Raw genomic sequence first — 25,445 nt, 5'->3', positions numbered from 1 at the left:
ATTTTTATTAGGAGATACGTGAGATTTTTTTTCTTCTTTCTAATTTAATGTTCTCAATATCAACTATTACATTTGTGGCAAAAGAATAAACATAGCAGGCAGAATAAATGAGATTACCATGACCAAGGACAAAGGGACAAGGATTACGAGCTGGCTGGCCACCGGGTTCCCCTCTTAGGACCTGAGTTGGGAAGCGTGCGTTCTCCAGGCTCTTGGCTTGCCAGGGGTGGATACTACATCTAGGTCTCTTAGGTTGGAGAACACTGCCAGGGTTCCTAAGGCTGAACGAGAACAAAGTGAACCAGGGCTCTGGCCCTGTGGCTCATGCTTCCAGCTTGTACTTATATCTGGATACGTACAAAGAACTGGGAAGCCAGTCAATTCCAAGGAGTTGGTTCCAGCTGTTTCTCCTGCTTACCTGGAAAGCAGAGAGCATTGCATCATGTGCATCAGAGATTGGCAGCCTCATACCCTAGTTTGGGAACTGGTTTGTCTCCTTGTCCCCTATCTGTCCCCTTCTAAGAGCATTTGGAAGAGTGTTTGCTTAACTTCAGCATGCATTACAATCACCTGGGGCACTTGTTAAGCATGCAGGTTCCTGGGACCCATCCTGGACCTACTCAATCAGATTCTGCATGTTTAGAAGCTTCTCAGGTGAACTGATGTGGGTGGTCTGTGGACCACGCTCTGAGATGACAGGTTTAAAGTCTGCATCTGGCACCAGTGGTTTGGTACCTAATCTCAGCATTTATTGCAACATTGAGAAGTGAGATCTTTGTCAAGAGATGGAGTATCTTCCCCTGACTCTTGATTCTGAGTATGTTGTGCAACCAGCTTTGTCCAATGGGATGTTGCAGACATGACTCAGAACAACTTATGTGATCAGACTTTCTCGTGTTCCTGCTATCACCAGGAGAAGCATAATGCCTAGGCTAGCTTGCTGGTCCCAGGAGGAGGGTAAGAGACACATGGAACATGGCTGCACCAGCCAAGATGTCCTAGGCAAGCCTGGCCTGGAGCAGAGTCCTTAGCTGACATATGAGTGGACCAGCTGAGATTAGCTGAGCTCAGCCTAGCTCAAGACCCAGCTGACCACCATGAAAGACTGTTGTTTAAAGTTACTGAATTTTGGGTGGCATGTTACACAGCAATAGCTAGCTGATACATCCAGGCAGTTTGTTAATATGCAGATCCTGAAACTGTGATTCTGTAGGGTCTTAAAAATTTGTCTGTTTAACAAACTTCTGGTATGATTCTGATGCCAGCACTCTGTGGACCCCACTTGAGAAAAACTCTTGAGACCCAACCCTTTTACAGGTGCAATATGAAATCATGAAATATCCCTTAATATCTATGAACCTCAACTATTCTCATCTGCAAAGAGGGGATAATACATATTTCCTGCATCATAGATGTGAGGATTAAATGAACATAAAGAAATCTATTCAGTAACAGGCTTTTCTTCTCCTCCTTCTTCGACTTGTCTCCACCTCACCCTACCCAACCTCAGGAAGACACCAGTGCGAATATCTTAGGAAAACATGAATCTCAGGGTCACAGCTTTATTGTATAGATTTTTAACACAGCCATATTACAAACATTGTCAGGGAACATTTACAAGAATAAATAAGATGGACTTGCAGGTGTAAAAAGATTACACTTCACTGTAATGTACAGTCAAAAAATATATCTGATATTCATTGACCTGACATTATTTACCTTCTGCTTTTTGAAGCTAGAATTGGAAAGGAAAAAAAAAAAAAAAAAAAAAAAAGAACATTGACAGCACAGTGCTGGCTTTTTTAAAAAGTTGATTTATTTTGTTTTCTCTTCTCATACGTGCTTTATCTATCAAACACCCAAACTGTACAAGTGCAGGCCATTGGGATTCGTGGAAGAGGCTGCAAACAGTGTGGAGACTTTGGTCTCATGCAGTATCATATGCCCAGTGGACGTGAAAATGTCAGTCTCCCTGGAGTTGATGGGAACCCCGTGATGGCCCTTACGGGGCTATGATGGTGTTCAGTGGCCAAGGCAATGGTAGAATCCCCAACTCTTTGCCTTTCATTGGCTGGTAAGATGTAGGGTGGAAAGAGAAGGTAGAAAAGTGCTTTTGAGTCTGATTGCCAATATGGGTTAGCCTGGATTAGCCTGGGCTAGTTCAGGATCTACCTGGCAATGAAATGGATGTACCGGGGATGATTATGATCACATGTCAACTGAGTCACTGTGCTTTTGCTTTTGCAGTTTGCTCTAACAGGCCTCGGCTGGGGAGGGGAGGGGTAGAATTCACCTCTGGAGTTAATGTGTATGGTAAGCAAAACCCCACTCTGGGTCCTACTTGGACCTTTACTGATTCCGGCTGTCACTGATGGCCCTGTTGGCCAGCGGATCGAAATTATGACTGGTCTCATCACAGATCTTGGTGGGCCTGGGTTCTATGGCAAAGCAGCTGCTCTCTCTGGGCTGTTTGGTGATAACCAACCTGGATGAGCCTTTGATGCGTGGCTAGAGCAGCATCTTGGCCTGCGTGGTACGGGGGCAGCAGGAGAGTAGGGGCTCCAACCAGCACAAACCAAGCCCAACCTGCTTGGCTTTGTGCTCTGCAGGAAGGAAGGCGTTCAAACAAGGTCCCAGCTCCGTAATACCTCATTCATCTAAGGTGGTAGAAACTTAAAGGCCATCTCAGCAAAGCTCCTTCTTCCCTTTAAAGAGATGCCTGGCTTTTGCTGAATGGCTGCTGAGACAGAAAGCTCATCTCTGGCAGATAGCAAGTTATCTCTTACAGCTATGAAGTTTCACCCATTGGTCCTAGTTCCACTCATAGGAGTGATACGGGACTAGCAAACTGTGCTTGAATTTATCTAATGATCTGCAGGCCTATGGAGGGTATGGGCACTGGTATTCTGCCTAACTCTTCAGAAGTCTGATCTGACCTGGGATGTCACCCCTTGGCCCTCTGAGCCTCCAGACTGCCCTGGAGGCTTTGGTCCAAAGAATAGCCTACATCATTAATCTTCCATGGGAGAGATAGGTGCACGGTGGGCACTGAGAGTTTGTTGGACCATCACAAAGGGGGCCCACTGCTTTGTATTCATAAGCCCAAAGGCACAGAAGTATGTGTACAGGAACTCAACTTTGCAGTTTTGGCTGGTTGCTTCATAATCCCTTTCCTCCCCCAAATCTAAGCATCCTACTCACCAAGGAACCATAAGGTATAATAATTACTCTGAGCTCCAGGCTTTCATACCAATACCTTCCTGACCAACACTCTTAAGGACCACAGGCCCTCATTCTCTGAATATTTCAACCAGGGATCAGTGTCCAAATCCCACTGCCCAGAGCAGCTCTCAGACACCTACGGAAGCTCCATGGTAACCCTGCCCCAGCAGCTTTACTCTATGGTATGCCCATGCTGAGTCCTACGTCTTTGTGTCAACGGCAGTGACTAGCCCATCCTCTTAGATAACTAGGATGCTAAGCCTGGGGTCTACCATTATGGTGCTGACCCCGCCTCTTGGGGACCTAACATTCTTGGGTGGATTTGAGGGGGTGAATGTGGCCTCTTTGATGACCTTTTTCCACCTCTTCTGGAGGCAGGCAGGAGGGATGCAAGAGGTGGTCTTGGTACCTACAAGAGTGTTGTAGAAGTCTATGCCTGGTTACCAGTAAACCAGGAGAGAGAGTGTTCATGTGCATAAGTATGGCTTAGACATCTCTCTGTGCTTCTGAGGATCATACCCATGACTCTGACAAACTGGAGCCTCCTCCACTCTCTGCCACTGACTTCTCTCCTTGCTGTTCAGACAGTGGATGACCTCAAAGGCAGATCCTGGATGGATGGAAGCCAAGGCCTTGCATTTTATCACTGCTAGGCATGTCTCTGTTGAAAACCTCCAACACGGAATCCTTGCATGGGGATATAGGAACAAGGCTGAGTCTCAGCTGGTTCCCTCTATGCTGGATTCACATTACTTATTTCCCTGTTTTATTTGGCTGTGATTTGGAGCTGGCATCATGGGCTGAGAAGGAGTTCAGACTAGTTAGATGACGGGGAAGGAAAGTCAGGGCTTGGAGATGCAACGGCCGCCATGTGACTCATGTCTCATCTTCTGCCCTGCAGCTTGGGTTGACCACCTGTCCCCAGGGATCCTGGCCCAGCACAGTGTGTTGGCCTTGTGGTTTAGAATTAGCATCGTGGTCATCTTACCCACAGGCTCACCCGTGTTTTCCATGGCATTACTCCTGACTCAGCTTGGTGCTGATGGCCTCTCTGTCCAGCCCAGGAGAGGCCAGATGCAGGCTAAGTGAAGGGGGTTTTCTTCATCCCCTGTGAGGTACAGGGGAGCTGCCCTCTCCTTCAGTGTCACTGGATCTGGGCTGGGCAGTTACTCCTGCAAAGACGACATGGTGAGCAACTGTTTGCTCCTCCCTGGGCCTCACTTCTGTCTGCAGCGCCCTTGCTAGACTGAACACCACTATGCACACAACAGGGATTCACACCAGAACTGAGGAAATGCAGATCATGGTGAGGATACACACCAGGAGCTAGCTTACCAACGGGGCACCAATGATGAATAAACATGATGGCTCAGAGGGAAAATTATCATCTTTTCTCCAAGACACTGAGACACATTCTAAAGCAACAGCTTTGTTCCAAGTGGTTCTGGCCAGTCCCTCTCCATCCCCCATCCTACTGTGTCACAGAAGTGACCACTTTGCCCAGTAGACCATAGGCAACCTTGGTTCTGAGTAGTCCTATCGGGTCCTAACGTCTAGGCTTTGCCTTCCTGTTTTCTTACCCAAAGCTCTCCAAATCGACCCACCCCTTCTACCTGGCTGAGGCTCCTCTTTCTACATCTTTTCCCACTAATTGGTTGGTTGGCCCAACATTCTACAGCCAAGAAATGGCTGGGCTGGATTAGAACCAAAGCCTGAGTCCTTCCTATCACAACCCCATGTCTCACCAAGGGATGGACCGTGCCATAGTAAACTGAGCTTCCTGATGGCGCCCCCTCCAGGGCCCTGCATGTTGTAAGAACCCAGTGAGTATGTGGGGTTGAAGTAAAGTGATGAGGCTTCCAGCCCCCAGCCCCTCATGTGAAGTGTGTCCTCAGATCGGGCCACATTAGCAACCATGTGACTCTACCTAGACAAAGGGCACCGCCTCTTAGAGGCCCCAGCATTCAGGAACCTGCTGAGTAAGGCTGTGTTCATCATCTCCTTTCCCTTTAGGGTTTTACATGCTCAGCCGTCGCCACTCCAGATGGGCATGTCCTTGTAATTCTAGTAGATTTCAATGGCTTTTTTCCAGTATCCAACTGAAGGAGACTTGAGTTGAGATCAACCCATGAACAGTGAGGTCAGGGTACCCCCATACCACAGGATCTGCTAAGGGGAAGGTGAGCTGGACTTGAGTCTAGAATTGGCCTCAGGAGGAAGCGGCATGGCCAGGCATTGTGCCTCTTAGACTGGGCTGTAATTCCCTAGGGTCCATCATAGTTGAGTTGAAGGGATCAAAGCCACATGAGGGACCAGGGCACATGTGGTTAAAAAAATATTTATGCACTCCTATGAAAACAAATCAGGCTAAATTAGAGAAGAATGCAAATATTATGTGAATTGCTAGACATGAAACTGAAGGAATTTTAAGCTTACCATTGTCTGCTTTGGGCTTTACAAGGTCCACTGGGCCTGTTTCACTCTAGTCTTTGCTGTTACGGGTAGCCCCCCATGGGAAAATCTGAGACATGGGAAAATACTGTCTTTGAAGTCAGAAGAACCAGTTTAAATCCTGGCTCCCTCCTTTACTAGTTGTGGTGGGATTGTGGGCAAACGATTTCACCCCTCTGAAACTCAGTCTCCTCATCTATAAAATGGGGACAATTAGAAGCCCTTCTTAGGAATGCTGGAAGAATTCGGTGAGCTCACATTTAGAGTCTCCAGCACAGGGTCTGCTGGTTGCACGGGAAGGCTGACATCTGGCAGGTGGGCCACTGCCCGGGCTACATCCAAAGAGACAGAGTAAAAGCAAGCTGATCCCTTCTGCTCCCACAAAGGGAGGCATGCTGTAGCCATCTAGAGGCTCAGAGCCCCCTGGCCCCAGGACCTTCGTACCAGAAAGGAGGGGAGGACGACGTGTTAGAGTGCAGCTAGGATACATCCCGAAGATGTCTAGGCCAGACATGCAGTCAGGTGGGGACAGTACCTGGCTTCCCGTTAATTCCTTGCATCTTCTCCAAACAGGGTCCACACCTAGGAGGTGAGAGCCATGAGGCTTTCCGCTAAGTGAGGGGACTCTCTCGGGCAGCCCAGAGACAGGAGGCTGGCCCCTGTCGTGGAGACCCGGAGAGCGTGAGTTCCACTTCCCTCTGCGTCGTGAACGGTGAGCCTGCCCTGTAAGTGTAGAGGAGTGGGAGGATACCCCGAGGGGGGGGAGGTTTGCTGTTTGCCCAGGAGCTTTGCTGGGGAAGGGATCAAGTCCAAATTCCCGGGCACCAGCGCCCCCCGTCTCATCCACGTCCTGCCACATTCTTGCCACGTGGGATCTTGGGGAAAGCATCCCCATCCGCGAGCCTCGGTGTGTCTTCCAGTGTAAACTGGCCGAAGACTGTTCACCGCCCTGCATCCTTTGGAGGGTGGCTGGGTTGTGAGGAAATGACGGGGGCCAGGGGTGCTGAGCTGGGGGAACCATCACTGGCCCTTGTTGGGTTACCCAGCATGGCCCGAGTTTTCATTCTAAATTCCTTCTCCCCAGAGTCACATTCTAAATTCCTACCATCTGAAATGATAGAAGCCACTGTCATTTTCATCTGCCAGCTATTCTGCCCCCTCCTGAGCAGAGTAAATCCTAGGGTTTATTTGTGTTAGACAGCACACCCCTCTCCCAGCCCCCATTCTGTACGGATGAACCCAGATCTGAGAGAGGAGCATATAGCTGGCTGATCTGCTATGTCACAGGCTCCTTGAAGGCCGAGACTAGAGCCAGGGGAGGCCAGCAGGGGGCCAGGGCCTGGGGACCAGGGAAAGGGACCATGAAAGGGGAAGAGCAAGTTCGTGGTGGGGCTCCCCTGCCTTCCTTTGCTTTGAGATGCTTCCTTTTGAACCTCCAAAGTGACAGCCCTTCCTTGATCGAGTCTGGTGTCCCTGGACTTCCAGACAGTTCCAGAGCCCATGCTGACGGGAACAGCTTCTGTGGGCTCCTTCCGTGTCCCGTCCTCATGGGCCCAGGGGTCTGGCTTGGTCACCCTGCTTCGTGGCAGAGCAGAGACCCTGAGTTTCTCACAGAAGCTGCGTCTCCTGATCCAGCAACAAAATAATGAGCAGACAGACAAATAGATGTGATATTAAAAAGTATACGCTTAAGGGACCATTTTCACAGTGTCTGATGAAAGGGAAGAGGCAGCCCCACTGGCCCCACAGGGAGCCTCCTCTAGCTCTGGGCTGAGCCCATCGCTCACAGCTCCGCTGGCTCCTTCTTGCCTACGGGGGCCAAGTCTGCCCTGTTGGTGGAGCATTTGCCCCCTGACCCTGGCTTACCTCCTGCCATGTTCTGCTCCAGTTGGGCTGACCTCCTGCCATCTCAGCCACCGCCCCCCCAAGGATTTTGCACACCTCTTTGTCTTTGCACACGCTGATCCCTTGGCCTGAGTTTCCTTTTCTTCCTTTTTCTACCCAGTGGAATGGATGTCACCTCCTCTGGAAAGCTCTACGCTGAATCTCTCTCGCTGTGAGGCTCGTATAACACTTGTAAGCTGCGCTGTGGTTCAGTTTTTCCCGGGATACAGTAAGCTCTTTAGGGAGAACACTGTGCCTTATTGAATTCTGTGCTCCTCACGGAGCTAGACCGGCCTTCAAGATGAAGACCAGCGCCCCATCTGGGGCTAGACCAGCCTTCAAGATGAAGCTTCCTGGATCCCAGGCCACCCAGGGGCTGCCAGGTACTGTACCAAAGCACCAGCTAGAGACCAAGGTAGAGTGTCCCTGGCTGGCAGACCTCACAGCCTGAGGGCACAGGGAATTGTTTTCACCGGCTAAGGAATGAGATGGGACTAGCTTTCCTGGGGAGCCGGGAATGAGTTGCTAAAATATATCTGAAATTCTGAGCTTCCCAGAAAAATTGGCATTGGAAAGAAAGAATTAAATTCCCATTTGTGGAGTTCTCTGCTCAGAAATTTCTGGCCTTATTTTCCCTCCATATAATAATTGCTTGGCTGAGAAAGGATGAAGAAAACATTACAAATAAGTCTCATCACTATTATCTGCCTTTTGGAAACCAGAATATCATGACTGAGGAAGATGCCTCAGTGTCTTCGGTTGTAAAATAAGGACGATAACAGGTGAATAGCTCGCTCAGGGAGGGCGGGGGTGGGTTCTGAGAACTTGCCAAGCCTGGCATATAATAGATACTTAGCCAGTGCTGGCCCCCCTGTCATTGACTGACCCATACTTTGGGCAAGAGTCTAGATTCCCCAGGTCTGATCCCCTTGTCCTATTTTAAACCGAAGTATAGCTGGGTCCACGATGACATTTTCTGAGATGGCAGCTGAGTTTCTCTAGGAAGGTGTTCAAATTTGGAGATCCGAGGTTACGCTGGTACTCTATCTATCCGCCCCAAAGGCAACCAAAATGGAGTGTCCTCAGACTAGCCCTTCAGACTATCTCTCCCTCGCTCAGTGGCTGTGCTGTCCCTGGCTGGGACCTTTTAAGGACATTGCCAGGAGAGATAACAGGCTCCAGAGATTTGTCTTATAGCTACACAACCAAACTTCCCTCCCCACCTTTTTTTTGATATAAGAGACTAAGAAAGATTTTACACCCTCCAAAAGAAAGTTTCTTTTCACATACACTTTGGAAAATCATCAATTCTTAACTTGTTCATCCCTCCCAAAGGAGCCACCGCCCAAGACACGCCGGGTCAGCCAGAGCCGTGCCCCAGGGAGGTAGTCCTTTTTCACAGAGACAAGGAGGAGCGGCAAAGTTCCCTGCAGTTCTGCCCCATCCCACTGATCACAAAAAAGCAAAGAAAACCTTCATCCAGGAGTGCCGCGGACACAGCGGACTGGCCAGCGAACGACAGAAGGTCAAGGCCTGGGCTGGGGGAGGGGTACACAATGGTGGTGGGCCAAGCCCCATGCAGGTTAGTTGGGAGGCTGGGGGCCTCTGCTGTGGTCTCGGGAGCATCCTGAAGTCCCAGTGATCCAGAGGTCCCTGAAGGAGACGGCAGCAGAGCAGTGACCCCCGCCAAGAGCCCGGTCATATTCACGACCACGTGGAGGAGGAAAGCACACATCCCCCCACTGCCCAGGGGACGCAGGGCAGAGGAAGTGCTGCCAGGCCTGTCACTCCCCTGTACCCACACAGTCAGCTTGCCTCGAGATTCACAAACTTGAAAAGAGCAAAAGCAAGAGGTCTGGGCACTGAAAAATCCGGGCCTTGCTATACAGGTGCACTTCTGTATGGGGCCGTGCCTGAGGCTGGAAAAGAAGCCTGGGCCTTTCAGGGCGGTGTTGCCCACAGCAACTGGAGACCCCTCCGAAGGTACAGAGCCCACCGTGGACCACAGGATCAGCAGTCTTCTCCTTGGAGTTGGGCAGGGTGCCACCGCTTAGCCCCTGGGCCCAGTCGCTGCCATTCACAGAAAAGGGGGCTTGGCTGCAGCAGCCTCTGGCAGGTTCTCCATGCCATTGGGTTAAAAGGAGCTTAAATATTCCAGTGCCACCTCGTATACAAATTTATACTGTTCCTGAGAGGATGAGACGCAGAGAGGGAGAAGACAAGACGAGAGAGAGAGATGAAAAGGAAAGGGAAAATGCATTTAGTTTAGAGACAAATTATGGAGGAAACATTATCTATGTCTATACTAACAGTCAATTCAAAATTGTCCACGCAGATTCAGATTCAGTAGATCTGGAGTGGCGCTCAAGAGTCTACATTTCTACCAGGCTCCCGTGTGACACTACTGCTGCTGCTGGTCTGTGGACCAGACTTAGGCCCTCACTTTGGGTAAGACCACACTTAGCACAGACTTAAAGACTCATTAAAGTTCCCTGTGTACGGTATGTCTCCATCTCTGCACCAGGTCTTTCTTAACGTCTGGAGCTCTGCCCCCTGTCTCTTCCTCTCCCTTGCTTCACAGTGTCCTAGCCCAATGCTTTATATGATAAAAATGAGCATAAATTAATTAGAATAGGATTGGACTGAGTCAAAAACATAATTCACATTCTACTAATCCAGAATCCCTTCCCCTAAGCCAGAATTAGTGATATCTTCCCACGGCATGGAAAGAAAGTAAAACAACGTAGCGTGTGCCAAGACGAATTATCTGGACTCTCTGCAGAAGAGAAGTTGGTGAGGCTGGAGGGAGGAAGCAGGTAACTGTGTGTGCAAAGGGCAGCGACTGCAGGTGCTCAAGAAGCATCCGGCTGTTGAGTGATTTTACTCTTTGATGCTATTTTCTTCAGGTCAAGGGAACTACGGTCAGCCCCTGGCTACTGGAGAACAGTTCTCGGGACACTCACCAGGGTCTCCACCATGTTGGACTTGTTGTTACGTAACGTTTTCACGATGTGGAACACGTCGATGATGTTTTGCTGCTGGATCATCTCACACACGCTGCAGACGGCACAGAAGGTTCCACTGCGCCCTCCCCCATTTCTACACAAACACAGAGCAAAAAGGTGAGCAAGCTTCCTGGGTACCCGTCAGGCACCTGCCGAGCCTAAGGCCATGCCGGCAGTAGTGGAGGGTGGCTGCGCCGGCAAATGCAAGGGAAGGCAGTGGTGAAAGTCTTTGCCTGAGCCATGAGCTCCGGTTGGAGTCCCATCTGTGCCGTGAACCTGCTTTGACCTTGGGCAAGTCACTTCCTGTGTCTGAGCCTCAGGTTCTTCATTTGCATAATGAAGGGGATAACCTTTGAAAGCTCACTTAGCTTGATGTTTCCTTGGTTCTAGCAGCATGTGACTGTCACCCACGGCACACTGACCCACACCCCCAGGACAGACAGAGTGTCTTTGTACGTGTGGTGCCTGCATCCTTGTCCAAATGGATGCTCTGGGTCCACCTACACATCCAGTGAAGACAGTGGAAGGTTGCATGTGTTTTTACTCCTAGTTCTTCCCATCCGCTAAGGACAGCAATACCAGAGACATCTCTGTTAGCTGGGGTCAGCCAGCCTAGGTTTTGGGTGGGGCTGGGATGGGTCTCAGAGGCTGAATCCCGAAAAGACGCATCTCTATTTATACACCCTGGTTTAAGCAAGACCCTACTGACCTGGAAAATAGAGAAAGAGGGCTCCTGGCAGGGTCATCCCTCTGTCACACTTTCTTTCTGATGCTCCGTAAGTCATCTTCATGGAAACACCCCTCCAACTCTTCACAGAAAATCTCTTTAGGAATCTGCCAGATTTGGAACTCCTGGGCGTATTGCCAAGAGCAACTAATGATGTCATGTAATGGTCTGTGTCTAGAGAACATCTGGATGGAAACTAAGTCACTGAGTCTACCTCCCAGATGTTTTATCCACAGGACACCCAACGACCAGATGTTTCAAGTACAGACAGCTGCCCTCCATTCACTGGCCAGTGCCTGCATTTCAGTGTCTGTTTTGGTGTCTCCGCCCTCCAAGGATGCCAAGGTCTCTGTTGACAGAAGGACACCCCTGTGCTTTCCTACAGCTCAAACTGCTGGTCACCTCGGCAAGGGGAGACACGAATAAAAGGTACTCCTGCAAAAAAAGCAGGCTAAAAAACAATCGCATGGGAAAGAGTAGGAAGGGCCCCCTGTCCACCCCTGCCTTAAGCTCTCCGATTTTCCTGACATGTGTGCATCACATGAAAGAGGGGGCACGATAAGCCGGTTTTGAAATGACTGAACTCAATTCCAGGGTAAGATGTTATTAATGCCTCCACCAGCTCCAGAAATATTATTCTGAAAAAGGGAAGACTTTGATTCAACTTCCTTTTTAAAGAGTGAGGCCCTCTCCATCACTTCTCCCCAAATCACTTTAAGTTCTAAGAAGCAAAGTGAATGACTGTGAATCAGCTGTTCCACACATAGCGTTATGGCTGCAATCCCAGTCCGTTAAAGGACTGTAATGCCTTGACTACCCTCCTCTTGGCCTGTAAGGGTGTGGTATGGCCAGGCATGCCTAGGACTGGTATTTGTGGCCAGCGGCACCCTCAAGGATGTCCCATTACCCACCACCCTGTTGCCCTGGAGACCCCTCCATCATACTCACAGGCAGTGGACCACAGTGCGTCCCTCCCTCCCATCGTACTGCTCCTGCCACTTCTCCAGCCGTCGGACCACTTTGAGCAGAGAGCGCTTGGAGGGGGGCGTGTCCCGGTAGGCAGGCCAGCCAATGTACTGGAGGTGCTGGACTATACGATACCCATCCTGTGGCTGAGAACAGAGAGGCTATTAGGGCTGTTCTGCTGGGGATGCTTACGGATGCAGGCCCTGCAGATACCCTGGAGGCTGCAGCACTGCAGTGGAAGATGGAATAAATGGGGTCTACGCTATAATGTCCTCATGGGGAGAGTCACACACTATCCCCATACCCACCTCTACGCCTCTGTGCACGCTGATTCTCCTGCCATGACGGCTCTGCATCCCTCCTCTACCTGAAAAACTTCTACTCAGTCCTCAAAACCCAATTCAAATGCCCCTTTCTCTAGGAAAGCCTTCCCTGAATACTGGGCAGGATTCTTCTCTCTTTCTGCAGTTCATGAGCCAAAACACATCTCGCTTTCCCATTAGATAGCGAATTCTGAGGGCAGGGACTGAATCCTGTTCACCACGAGCCCCCAGTAAAGACCAAGGTCACTTTAGTTAGCCATCATTTCATAGATGACTCATCTGTTCCACCCAATACTCCTCCACCCAGCAGTGAAATTCCTCATGGAAGCAACTTATTATTTTCCATCTTGGTGTTCCCACCATCTAGCCCAAAGCTTACTGGATCCAATCAAAGGCTGCATCAACTCATGCCAAAACAGCGCGACACAGCAGGGAAGCACTACATTCTGAGAATTTGTGTCTACATGGCAGCAAGTGTGTCAGGAAACAGGCAGATGGCAGGCTGGATGTCCCCCTGTGTGTCTCTGTGTGTGGGGGCCATTGCTGGGTCTGGAGCCAGAATTGGCAAAGGCATCACTTCCCCAAGGACGAGATGAACAGGAGAGGACAGCACAGACTCCTGGCTGGCCTGCGGGGTCCTCTCCTGGCAGCTTCCATCTGTTTTGGGAAGGAGGAGTCCGGGAAGCAGCGGTGGCCGTACACTTACCCGAGCCATGTTACAGATGCGGAATATTCTGTGGATGATGTCCTCATCGATGTCTGCGGAGACGAATTCCACCTGGATGGGCCCGTAGCACCCCGAGGTCTTCTCAGGCCAGTACTGCATACAGAGCTGAGGTAAGGAAAGGGGTCACAGAAAAAGGCCAAGGTCAGGGGCCGGGGGCATTGGTTTCATTGATCATGAAGCCTTTCTTACTGCCTGCAGGACACATTGGCTAGAAAGGTAGAGTATTATGTAGGAAATTAGGCTCAGCTTTCCTGTTGGGGAACAGCTACCCATTTTTCTGGTTGTTGAAAAGTCAGAGCTCTGAGCACAGAAACACTGGGCTTAAACATCTTTGCTGTGCTGATTTCAAACCATTTGGTAGGCTTGCTGGGCCTCAGTTTTCCCCATCTGTAAAATGGGGAAAATACTGTCTACCTTGTGCTGCTGTAAGGGTTAGATAGAACACTCTGAGGAAGGGCAACTACAATCTTTAGTTCAACACAAATCATAGCAACTTGTCCCCATTCTAGGAAAACCTTCACGGTGTTTATTTCATCATCAGATCACGAGTAGTTTTAAAAAATACATAGGTTTTGGCATCAGACAGGCTTGGGTCCAAATCCAGTCTCTGCTGCTTACTAGCTGTGCCATCCAGGCCTCAGTTTCTCCTGTGTAAAATGGGGCTAATTATGCTTACCTTGCACCAAAAGATAATGTAACATGGTATTGAGAGGTCTTGCCTATTACCTTTCCTATTTTTTTGGAATTAGAAATTAGAACCTACAGCTGAGAGCAAAAGGCAGTGGTTGCTTCTCAACCTAAGACAGTGCTTCTCAGCAGAGGTTGCTCTGTCACCCAGGGGACATGTGGCAATTCTAGAGACATTTTTGATGATCACACCTGGGGGTTGCTATGGGCGTCTAGTGAGTAGAGGCCAGGATGCTGTTAAATATCCTACAATGCATGTGACGGCTCCCCTGAGAGGAATCTGGCCCCAGTTCTCAATGGTGCAGAGACTAAGCCTGGCCTAAGATCATAAATTGTCCCTTTAGTTTATAGCGTCATCAAGAGTGAGACACAGATACTTTATGCCCCGTATCTGTTGAGTCACTAGATGACTATAGTTGGGGAAAGAATATTAAGGTAGGTGGCACAGGCTGTGGCTCAGAGTGAGGCAAAGCATGCTTCCTCAACTCCTGGTTCCCAAGGGGCGTGGAGATGGACACTGTCCAGGGGCAAGGAGGAGAGCTAAGATTGAGGCTGCAGGCTCGCTGGGACCACCCCAGCATGGACCAAGAGGCCACGTGTTAGAAAGCCTTTTCACCTGGGGGTTGCCCGGAAGATGTAGCTGAGACTCAAAGACCCACCAAAGCTTCTGAGATCCTGGCATCTCAGTGGGGTCTGCCACAGCCTATGCTGAGCTTGCAGACAAGGAACTAGACGGACAGAGGCTACCCACGGCAATCCGGTGGCCTCCTCATAACCACCACGGATGCAGGATTTTCATGAAAGTGATCGCTTTCCCTTTCATTGAGAGAACAGCCAACTCACCCTGGGTAGTCACATGCTAAAACTTTTTTGATTCTATCCTTCCTCCAGAACTAGAGGCAGAATGGAGGAGCAGGGAGGAGGGAGACCGTAGGAAACAAAAGCACACATCTCCCACCTTCCTAGCTGTGGAACCTAAACTCCAGCTTAGGGATAACATTTGTTCACATTATGGCCCACTGGCCAAACCTGGCCAGCCGTCTGATTCTGTAAATAAAGCTTTATTGAAATCTAGCTATATTAGCCATTTACATACTTTCTGTGGTTGCCTTCAAGCTATAACGGCAGGTTTGAGTAGTTGTGACAGAGACCGCACAGCCTACAAAACCTAAAGTATTTCCTATCTGGTTCTTTCTGCAGAGAAGGTTGGCCAACTCTTGTCCTATAGGGCTGTTCTAAGGATAAAGAGAGAACACATGGGAAGAAAGCCCTTAGCAGAGTGCCAGCATCCACGACATTCCAGCGATTCATATCATTCTTGAACCTCTCAGTGCTCAACAAAAATAACAACAATAATGATAATAGCTAACATATAAATTTGAAGAATTCTTCCTCTTATCACCCCTCTTAAATAGCAAAGGTAAGCAAGATTAAGTTTCATAATGCAATGGTACCTTGCTTTCCTGGCGTCTCCATCGGGGGTTAATTGAGAATACTGAGAAAGGTGTGTGTGTGTGTGTGTGTGTGTGTGTGTGTGTGTGTGTGTGTGTGTGTGTGTGTGTGTGTAGGTGGGGAGTGCTGGTCACAGAGGTCTCTGCGGCTGGACAGTCATCTGCTGAGCTGTGCAGTAATGACAAATCCACAACTTGAACTTCATTTCTCTTTGCCATTGGCTCTTCTGACCTGCAACCTTCACAGTAATGAGGGACTGGTACAGATAAGTCTGTGACTGGCCAGAGAAACCAGAATTAATCAGAACTGCCAATTTAAAAAAAATAATTGCCTTTATTACCTGCATTGAATCGTGCCTTGCCAGAGGTTGGCTCTGATCCTGACATGAGGTACATGGGTCCAAGGCATCAAGGAAAGTCTATTATCCCCAATATTTTCAGTCTGGAGAGAATGTGGAACGATTTGTCTCTTTTAATAAGATTTCCAGACCAATTTCTCAAGCTAATAGGTTCTACTCTGCCTCAAACAAGACTCCTTTATTTTGGGACACTTCTCTGCATTTGATTTTCCAGGTCACTCTCCATCATGATGTCCAGAGGGCTGGGAAAGGTTGCAGGGTCCTTCTAATCCTACATCAGAGCCAGCCTTTCACTTGAGTTCCCTAATCTGTGAGACCACATCAGCAATGGCATGGGTGACATTCAGCCAGGTGATGTGTGGGCAGATGTGGTGTTTGAGCTGCCAAGGATCATCAGGGTCTGCCCCCAGGCCAGGACGCTGCACATAATCTAGCCATGGGAAATGGGAGAGAGAATGGGGGAAGCCAATGCTCTGTTCCTGGTGACCCTTTGGGGCTCGGAAATGATTCTCGTCAATAAGAAATGTTCTCTAAGGTTTAGCTCAAGACTGTCCTGGTGTCCAAGTGCTGGGGTTGTGCCTCAGTGGGTACCACCACTTTGGCCCATGTATGCAGCTTAGCAAAAGGTAATGGGGCTCCTGCTTGAAGCGCTCTGGGCTCAAATCCCAGCCCTGTCACCCCCTAGCTGAGTGACTTGGCCAAATCTGTTAGCTTCTCTGGGTTAAGTGATGAGTGGCTGTGAATCTGAATGTGTCTACTTAGCACAGGAGTCTGTAGCTAGTAAGTAAGTACTCCATAAATGTAAGCTATAATTATTTGGCAGTGTGGGAGAGGGTCACTCAAAACAAGGTAGATAAAGTGAAGGGTCTTTTTCCCTCTACTTAGCAGCCCGTATGAAAATTTCTCTTTAGGATAATAATACCCAAAGGACTGCCCTTGTGAAAATTCCTGGTCAGCCAGCCTGATAGAGCAGTGGGGACAGGTGCCACCTGTGATGTGGGGACACTGTTCTGCAGGTCGGAGGAGAGAGGCCTATGGGTTGTTCTTGAGAGGGACCCAGGAGAGGGACCCGGGAGATGGACCTAGGAGATGGACCCAGGAGAGGGACCCAGGAGATGGAAGAGGAAAAGTAGGAGCATAAGAGAACCAGTGAAAGGGCTGAAGGTGAATCAGTGTGTCCTGTGAGCCCCCCTCTCCTAAACTCCTAAATATTAAGCAAATTTATAATAACAACAAACACAGACAATGCTCACTGTGCATGGGGGTTTCTTGTGGAAGCCGGCGAGGAACTGAGCTTTGCTCCCTTGGTGACTTACGTGGTCTCAGCTCCACTTCTATGTGAACTGAAGGGCCAGACCATGAGCACGTAAGCATCGACAGTTTATAGGAGAGCCGCCAAGATGGTGGAGTAGAAAGACCCTGAGCTCACCTCCTCTCATGAGCACACCAAAATCACAACTATCATCTGCAGAACAACCACTGGTGAAAAAGACTGGAACCTACCACCAGAAGATCTTCTGCAACTAAAGACATAAAGAAGGAACCACAAAGAGACAGGTAGGAGGGGCAAACTCACAACATAGTCAAATCCCATACCCCTGGGTGGGCGACCCACAAACTAGAGAATTACATTACAGAGGTTCTCTCACAGGAGTGAGAGTTCTGAGCCCCACGTTGGGCTCCCCAGCCTGGGGGTCTGGTACTGGGAAGATGATCCCCCAGAGCATTTGGCTTTGAAGGCCAGTGGGGCTTGATTTCAGGAGCCCCACAGGACTGGGGGGAAATAGAGACTTCACTCTTAAAGGGTGCACACAAAATCTCACACTCACTGGGACCCAGGGCAAAAGCAGTAATTTGATAGGAGCCTGGGCCAGAGCTACCTGCTGGTCTTGGAGAGCCTCCCGGAGAGGTGGGCATGGCTGTGGCTCACCCTGGGGACATAGACACTGGTGGCAGTCATATTGGGGAACATTCTACTGTGTGAACACTGCTGCCGGTGGCTGCCATCCTGGCTCATCAGCCCCACCCACAAGCCTATAGGCGCGAGTGCTGGGGTGCCTCAGGCTAAGTAACTAACTGGGCAAGGACACAGCCCCACCCAGCAGCAGAAGACTTCCTGAACCCTCTAGAAAAGCCCCTAGACATGGCCCTGCCCACCAGAGGACCAAGACCCAACTCCACCTCCCCGTGGGCAGGCATAGGCCCTTCCCTTCAGGAAGCCCACATTAGCCTCTAGACCAGCCTCACCCACCAGGGGGCAAACACCAGATGCAAGAAAACTATGATCCCACAGCCTGCAGACCCAGCCCACCCACAATAGGCAAGAACCTACCCTGGGACCAGCTGGGCCCTGTCCACTAGCAGGCCAACGCAAGCTTTGAGATACCCTAGACCCCATACCCAACTGTGTCAGGAATTGCCCCCCTCCAACCTGAAATGAGCTCAGGGATCCCTGGGCCCTGCAGCCAGACTCCAGGAACTGGCTCTGCTTGCCTGGCACCAACCCCTGAACCTGGCTTTACCTGCCAGGGGATCGGCAACAGCCCAAGAGTCTTCGGGACCCTGACTCCGGCCACCAGTGAGCCAGCACTAGCCCTGGGACACCCCTAGGGTTCTGCAGCCAGTGCCCTGTGACCAGGCCACACTAACTAGCAGCCAGCAGCATCTGTACAAGGCAGAGCTTGGCAACCAACTGGGCCAGGGGCCGACCAAGCCTACCAGACTGCCCACATAGGCCACCACAACAGAAGGACCCATGCAGCCCTCTTAGGGGGCACCCCAAGAGCATATACCTTGGGTGATGAGAGGGGAGTGCACTGCTGGGATGCAAAGGACGACATCTACAGAAGGCCACTTACGCAAGGTTGAGAAACGTAACTAACCTACCACATATATAAAAATACAAATAGCAACTTAGACAAAATGGGGTGGCAGAGGAACATGTTCCAGACGAAGAAACAAGATAAAACCCCATAAGAAGAATTAAGTGAAGTGGAGATAGGCAATATACCCGAGAAACAGTTCAGAGTAATGATCATAAAGATGATCAAAGAACGCCTCAGAAGAAGAATGGATGTACAGAGGGAGAAGTTAGAAGTTTTAAACAAAGAGAAGAGATAAAGAACAACTGAACAGAGATGAAGAATACAAAAAATGAAATGAAAAATACACTAGAAGGAATCAATAGTAGACTAAATGATATGGAGGAACGGATCAGTGAGCTGGAAGACAGAGTAATGGAAATCACTGCCACTGAACAGAAGAAATAATGAAAAGAAATGAGGACAGTTTAAGAGACCTCTGGGACAATATGTAGAGCACTAATATTCACATTATAGGGGTCTCAGAAGGAGAAGAGAAAGGACCTGAGAAAATATTTGAAGACATAATAGCTAAAAACTTCCCTAACCACGGAAAGGAAACAATCACCCAAGTCCAGGAAGTGCAGAAAGTCCCATACAGGATTAACCCAAAGAGGAACACACCAAGACACATTGTAATTAAAGTGACAAAAAGATAAAGAGAGAATATTAAAAGCAGCAAGGGAAAAGCAAGAAATAACATACAAGGGCACTCCCATAAGGCTATCAGCTGATTTTTCAGCAGAAACTCTGCAGGCCAGAAGGCATGATATATTTAAAGTGATGAAAGGGGCATGATATATTTAAAGTGATGAAAGGGGAAAATCTACAACCAAGAATACTTTACCCAGCAAGGCTCCCATTCAGATTTGATAGAGAAATCCAAAGCTTTACAGATAAGCAAAAGCTAAAAGAGTTCAGCACCATCAAACCAGCTTTGCAACAAATGTTAAATGATCTCTAGGCAAAAAAGAAAAGGCCACAACTAGAAACAAGGAAATTACAAAATGAAAAAGCTCACCAGTGAAGGCAAACATACAGCAGAGGTAGGGAATCACCCACACACAAAGCTAGTAGGGAGGTTAAAAGATAAAAGTAGTAAAATCATCTATATCCACAATAAGCAGTTAAGGGATACACAAAACAATTAGATAAAATATGATATCAAAAACAGTAATCATGAGGGGAGGAGAGTACAAATGTAGGGTTTTAAAAATGCATTTGAAATTAAGAGGTCATCAACTTAAAATAATCACATCTATATATAAAGACTGCTATACAAAAACGTCATGGTAACTGTAAACCAAAAATCTATAATAGATAGATATACACACAAAAAAGAAAATCCAAACATAACACTGAAGATAGTCATCAAATCACAAGAGAACAAAAGAAGAAAGGGGAAAAAACCAAATCCAAAACAACAAAACAGCAATAAGAACATACATATCAACAATTACCTTAAATGTAAATGGACTAAATGCTCCAACCAAAAGACACAGAGTGGCTAAATGGATACAAAAACAAGACCTGTATATATGCTTCCTACAAGAGACTCACTTCAGCTCTAGAGACACATACAGACTAAAAGTGAGGAGATGGAAAAAGGTATTCCATGCAAATGGAAATCAAAAGAAAGTCAGAGTAGCAATACTTACATCAGACAAAGTAGACTTTAAAATAAAGACTGTTACAAGATACAAAGAAGGGCACTACATAATGATCAAGGGATCAATCCAAGAAGAAGATACAACAATTGTAAATATATATGCATCCAACATAGGGGCACCTAAATATATAAGACAAATATTAACAGACATGAAAGGAGAAATCGACAGTAACACAATAATTGTAGGGGACTTTAACATCCTACTTATATCAATGGACAGATGATCCAGACAGAAAATCAGTAAGGAAACACAGGCCTTAAATGACACATTAGACCAAATGAACTTAACTGATATATAAAGAGCATTCCATCCAAAAGCAGCGGAATACACATTCTTTTCAAGTGCACATGGAACATTCTTCCGGATAGATCACATGCTAGGCCACAAAACAAACCTTGGTAAATTTCAGAAAGTTGAAATCATATCAAGCATCTTTTCCGACCACAACACTATGAAACTAGAAATCAACTACAAGAAAAAACCTGCAAAAAAAAACATGTGGAGGCTAACCAGTATGCTACTAAACAACCAATGGATCACTGCACAAATCAAAGAGGAAATCAAAAAATACCTAGAGACAATGAAAACGAAAACATGACGATCCAAAACCTATGGGATGTAGCAAAAGCAATGTTAAGAGGGAGGTTTATAGTGATACAAACTTACCACAGGAAACAAGAAACATCTCAAACAACCTAACCTTACATCTAAAGCAACTAGGGAAAGAAGAACAAGAAAACCCCCAAAGTTAGTAGAAGGAAAGAAAGAAGGATCAGAGCAGAAATAGAGACTAAAAAAAAATAGAAAAGATCAATGAAATTAAAAGCTGGTTCTTTGAAAAGAAACAAAATTGACAAACCTTTAGCCAGATTCATCAAGTAGAAAAGGGAGAGGGCCCAAATCAATAAAATCAGAAATGAAAAAGAAGTTACAACTGACACCACAGAAATACAAATGATTGTAAACAACTACTATGAACTACATGCCGATAAAATGGACAACTTAGAAGAAATGGCCAAATTATTAGAAAGATACAATCTCCCAAGATCGAACTAAGAACAAGAAAATATGAACAGACCAATTACCAGTAATGAAATTGAATCAGTAGTTAAAAAACTCCCAACAAACAAAAGTCTAGGACCAGATGGCTTCACAGGTGAATTTTTTACCAAACATTTAGAGAAGAGTTAACACCTATACTTCTGAAACTATTCCAAAAAACTGCAGAGGAAGGAACATTCCCAAATTCATTCTATGAGGCCAGCACCCTCCTGATACCAAAACCAGACAAAGATATCACACACACACACACACACACACACACACACACACACACTACAGGCCAATATCACTGATGAACCTAGATGCAAAAATCCTCAACAAAATACTAGCAAACCGAATCCAATAATACATTAAAAGGATCATACACCATGATCAAATGGGATTTATCCCAGGAATGGAAGGATTTTTAATATCTGCGAATCAATGTGATACACCACACTAACAAATTGAAGAAGAAAAACTGTATGATGACCTCAATACATGCAGAAAAGCTTCTGATAAAATTCAACATCCATTTATGATAAAAACTCTCTACGATACTACGATAAAAAGTGGGCAGAGAGGGAACATACCTCAACATAATAAAGGCCATATGTGGCAAACCCACAGCTAACATCACACTCAATGGTGAAAAGCTGAAAGCATTTCCTTTAAGATCAGGAACAAAACAAGGATGTCCACTCTTGCCACTCTTATTCAGCATAGTTTTGGAAGTCCTAGCCACAGCAATCAGAGAAGAAAAGGAAATAAAAGGAATCAAAATTGGAAAGGAAGAAGTAAAACTGTCACTGTTTGCAGATGGCATGATACTATACATAGAAAATCCTAAAGACGCCACCAGAAAACAACTAGAGCTCATCAATGAATTCAGTAAAGTTGCAGGATACAAAATTAATATACAGAAATCTGTTGCATTTCTATAAACTAACAACAAATTATCAGAAAGAGAAATTAAGAAAACAATCCCATGTACCATTGCATCAAAAAGAATAAAATAACTAGGAATAAACCTACCTAAGGAGGCAAAAGACCTGTACTCCAAAAACTATAAGACACTGATGAAACAAACTGAAGATGACACAAAGAGATGGAAAGATATACTGTGTTCTTGGATTGGAGGAATAAATATTGTTAAAATGACCATAATATCCAAGGCAATCTACAGACTCAATGCACTCTCTAGCAAAATACCAATGGCATTTTTCACAGAACTAGAACAAATAATTTAAAAATTTGTATGGAAACATAAAAGACCCTGAAGAGCCAAAACAATCTTGAGAAAGAAGAATGGAGCTGGAGGAATCATGCTCCCTGACTTCAGACTCTACTACAGTGCTACAGTAATCAAAACAGTATGGTACTGGCATAAAAACAGAACCATAGATCAATGGAACAGGATAGAAAGCCCAGAAATAAACCCATGCACTTATGGTCAATTAATCTACAACAAAGGAGGCAAGAATATACAATGCAGAAAAGACAGTCTCTTCAATAAGTAGTGCTGGGAAAACTGAACAGCACATGTAAAAGAATGAAATTAGAGCATTCTCTAACACCATACACAAAAATAAACTCAAAATGGATTGAAGATCTAAATGTAAGACCAGGTACTATAAAACTCCTGGAGGAAAACATAGGCAGAACACTCTTTGATATAAGTCACAGCAATATTTTTTTGGATCCATCTCCTAAAGTAAAGGAAATAAAAGCAAAAATAAATAAATGGGACCTAATTAAACTTAAAAGCTTTTGCACAACAAAGGAAACCACCGACAAAATGAAAAGACAACCTACTGAATGGGAGAATATCATTGCAAATGATATGACTAATAAGGGATTAATATCCAACATATATAAACAGCTCATACAACTCAAATTTTTTAATTCTGCTGATTGAAAAATTCTGCTGAATAGACATTTTTCCAAAGAGGAAATGCAGATGCCCAATAAGCATATGAAAAGATTCTCAACATAGCTAATCATCAGGGAAATGCAAATCAAAACCACAAGGAGATATCACCTCATATCTGTCAGAATGGCCATCATCAAAAAGAACACAAATAATAAATATTGGCAAGGATGTGGAGAAAAGGGAACCCTTGTACACTGTTGGTGGGAATGTAAATTGGTGCTGCCACTGTGGAAAACAGTATGGAGGTTTCTCAAAAAATTAAAAATAGAACTACCATATGACCCAGCAATTCTACTCCTGAGTATATATCCAAAAAAAACCCCAAAGCACTAATTCAAAAAGATACTTGCACCCCAACGTTCATAGCAGCATTATTTACAATTGTCAAGATATGAAAGCAACCTAGGTGACCACCAACAGATGAATGGATAAAGAAAATGTTGTATATATACACAATGGAATACTACTCAGTTATGAAAAAGAATGAAATTTTGCCTTTGGAGCAACATGGCTGGACTTGGAGGGCATTGTACTAAATGAAATAAGTCAGACAAGACAAATATTGTATGATATCACTTACATATGGAATCTAAAAAACACAATAAACTAGTGAATATAACAAAAAAGAAGCAGACATATATAGAGAACAAACTACTGGTTACCAGTGGAGGGGGAGGGGTAATCAAAGGGTGGGGGAGTGGCAGGTACAAACTATTGGGTGTAAGATAGGCTCCAGGATGTACTGTACAACACAGGGAATCTAGCCAATATTTTATAATAACTGTAAATGGAAAGTAACCTTTAAAAATTATATTAAAAATTTAAAAATTTAAAATAAATTAAAAAAGAGAAACAAAAGGTTATAGAAATCTTGGGGAGAGGAGTTTATGGTTTCTTAAGGCCCTGGAAATAGGGGGTTCAAGGAAGTCCACTTGGCGGTCTAAAACCACAAGGACCCAGCTGACCTGGGGCCACACATACACTCAATGTAACATTGTTACTTTCTTCCTTAGATGGGAAACTTTTGCAGTAGTTGTCTCCATGATAGATTCCAATCCTTTAGCCTATAGCCCAGCCTTTTCCTACCTTATATCCTAGTGCTGTACTTCTCCTCCCTTTCTTACCCGTCCGTCTAGGAGGGGTGGTGTTTCCTGCCCATAGGGAGGGCCTCGCCACTGCAGATGCACACGGCCGGGCTGATGACCACACCTGGGGGGCCGGGGAGGGAAGCCACTGCAGCTGCTGCTGCTGATTTAGAAACGGCCATGCTTCTCCTGGAAAAGCAGAGGGGCTTTTGCTATTTATTGTCAGAACAAGTTAAACCAAGCGGAAGTCATGAAGCCTGTGTGGACAGCCCTGCAACAGCTGCCGTGCGTTATTCCACCTAGTGATCTCCGCTGCTGCTTGGGCCACAGAAAGATGTCCTTCGGGGGTGCACGTTCACACATGAAATCTAACAAACACCAAGGCTGCCTCCCTGTTAGACATCATTTTCTTGCTGATGGAATCGGAAAGCTTGTTAGTCGCTGAAATAAACACACTCTGATGAGTTAAATGAAAACTAGCATATGGGCCTATTTTTGGAATAAACAATTCTAAAGCAATTTCAGTGCACCTTAGTTATGCCTTTTGTTAATTAAAAAAATACTTTGATAAAATGGAAAAGCCAAGTAATATAGCTTCTAGAGATGAAGGACTCTACTTATCAAGGTCCCTGTGATCCATAGGAGGGAATCAATCCCAGGCCACTTAAAGGTGAAGTGAATTAGTATTTTTAAGAGAAAAATATAAGAGTTACTTGAATTGGTTTTAAAATTCAGATCAGTGATGACAAAATTCATTTAAATAGACTTCCATAAAGAGCCCAAAACATATCATTGGCTTTAACACTATGGCCAGGTAAGGAAGACAGACTGTAGGGGAAGAGGAGGGCGTGAAGCCAGGGAGAGAGAGAGAGAGGCACGTGGCCCATAATCAAAGCACATTCGCCCATCCATTCTCCATTCACCTATCCATTGTCCCCTGAGGTGATACTGCAATTCCATGTAGTGGGTGGAAACTCACTCTTAGGTACATCAGAGTCTGTTTCCGGGAAGGAAGGGTGGGAGTTTAGGAAAATATCTACAGAGGAAGTAGGG

At 46.5% G+C, this 25,445-nt stretch overlaps 1 protein-coding gene and 2 long non-coding RNA genes across 23 annotated transcripts in view; 2 read left to right on the top strand and 1 right to left on the bottom strand.

Annotated features, from left to right (window-relative positions):
• Window positions 1-10,552, top strand: part of LOC309614083 — a 240,189-nt gene extending 229,637 nt beyond the window's left edge. For 2 of the 7 annotated variants that reach the window (XR_014235994.1, XR_014235999.1), the window contains 2 exons: window positions 6,247-9,082; window positions 9,893-10,475. This is a non-coding gene — a long non-coding RNA (uncharacterized lncRNA). Of the gene's footprint in view, window positions 1-6,246; window positions 9,083-9,892 lie in introns of all 7 variants that reach the window. The other 5 variants (XR_014235993.1, XR_014235995.1, XR_014235996.1 and 2 more) reach the window with 5 other exon arrangements.
• Window positions 1,532-25,445, bottom strand: part of PTPRT (protein tyrosine phosphatase receptor type T) — a 1,098,035-nt gene continuing 1,074,121 nt past the window's right edge. For all 13 annotated transcript variants that reach the window (XM_082361692.1, XM_082361703.1, XM_082361700.1 and 10 more), the window contains 4 exons: window positions 13,285-13,410; window positions 12,238-12,401; window positions 10,521-10,656; window positions 1,532-9,745 (listed from right to left, as the gene is read on the bottom strand). In XM_082361692.1, the coding sequence (XP_082217818.1) occupies window positions 9,692-9,745; window positions 10,521-10,656; window positions 12,238-12,401; window positions 13,285-13,410 (480 nt within the window). In that variant the 3' untranslated portion in view covers window positions 1,532-9,691. The remainder of the gene's footprint in view (window positions 9,746-10,520; window positions 10,657-12,237; window positions 12,402-13,284; window positions 13,411-25,445) is intronic.
• On the top strand, window positions 10,590-24,911 carry LOC309614082. Of its 3 annotated transcripts, none has more exons than XR_014235990.1 (5): window positions 10,590-10,679; window positions 11,526-11,718; window positions 13,301-13,415; window positions 15,193-15,412; window positions 16,017-24,911. It is a non-coding gene; the product is annotated as an uncharacterized lncRNA (long non-coding RNA). The 3 variants fall into 3 exon arrangements; XR_014235991.1 differs by having other exon boundaries at window positions 15,193-17,359; window positions 24,444-24,911; XR_014235992.1 differs by having other exon boundaries at window positions 15,193-24,911.

This window comes from Balaenoptera borealis (assembly GCF_965194805.1).
Source record: "Balaenoptera borealis genome assembly, chromosome: 16".
In the NCBI taxonomy this organism is placed as follows: domain Eukaryota; kingdom Metazoa; phylum Chordata; class Mammalia; order Artiodactyla; family Balaenopteridae; genus Balaenoptera; species Balaenoptera borealis.
This window is presented reverse-complemented; position numbering and strand designations above follow the sequence as displayed.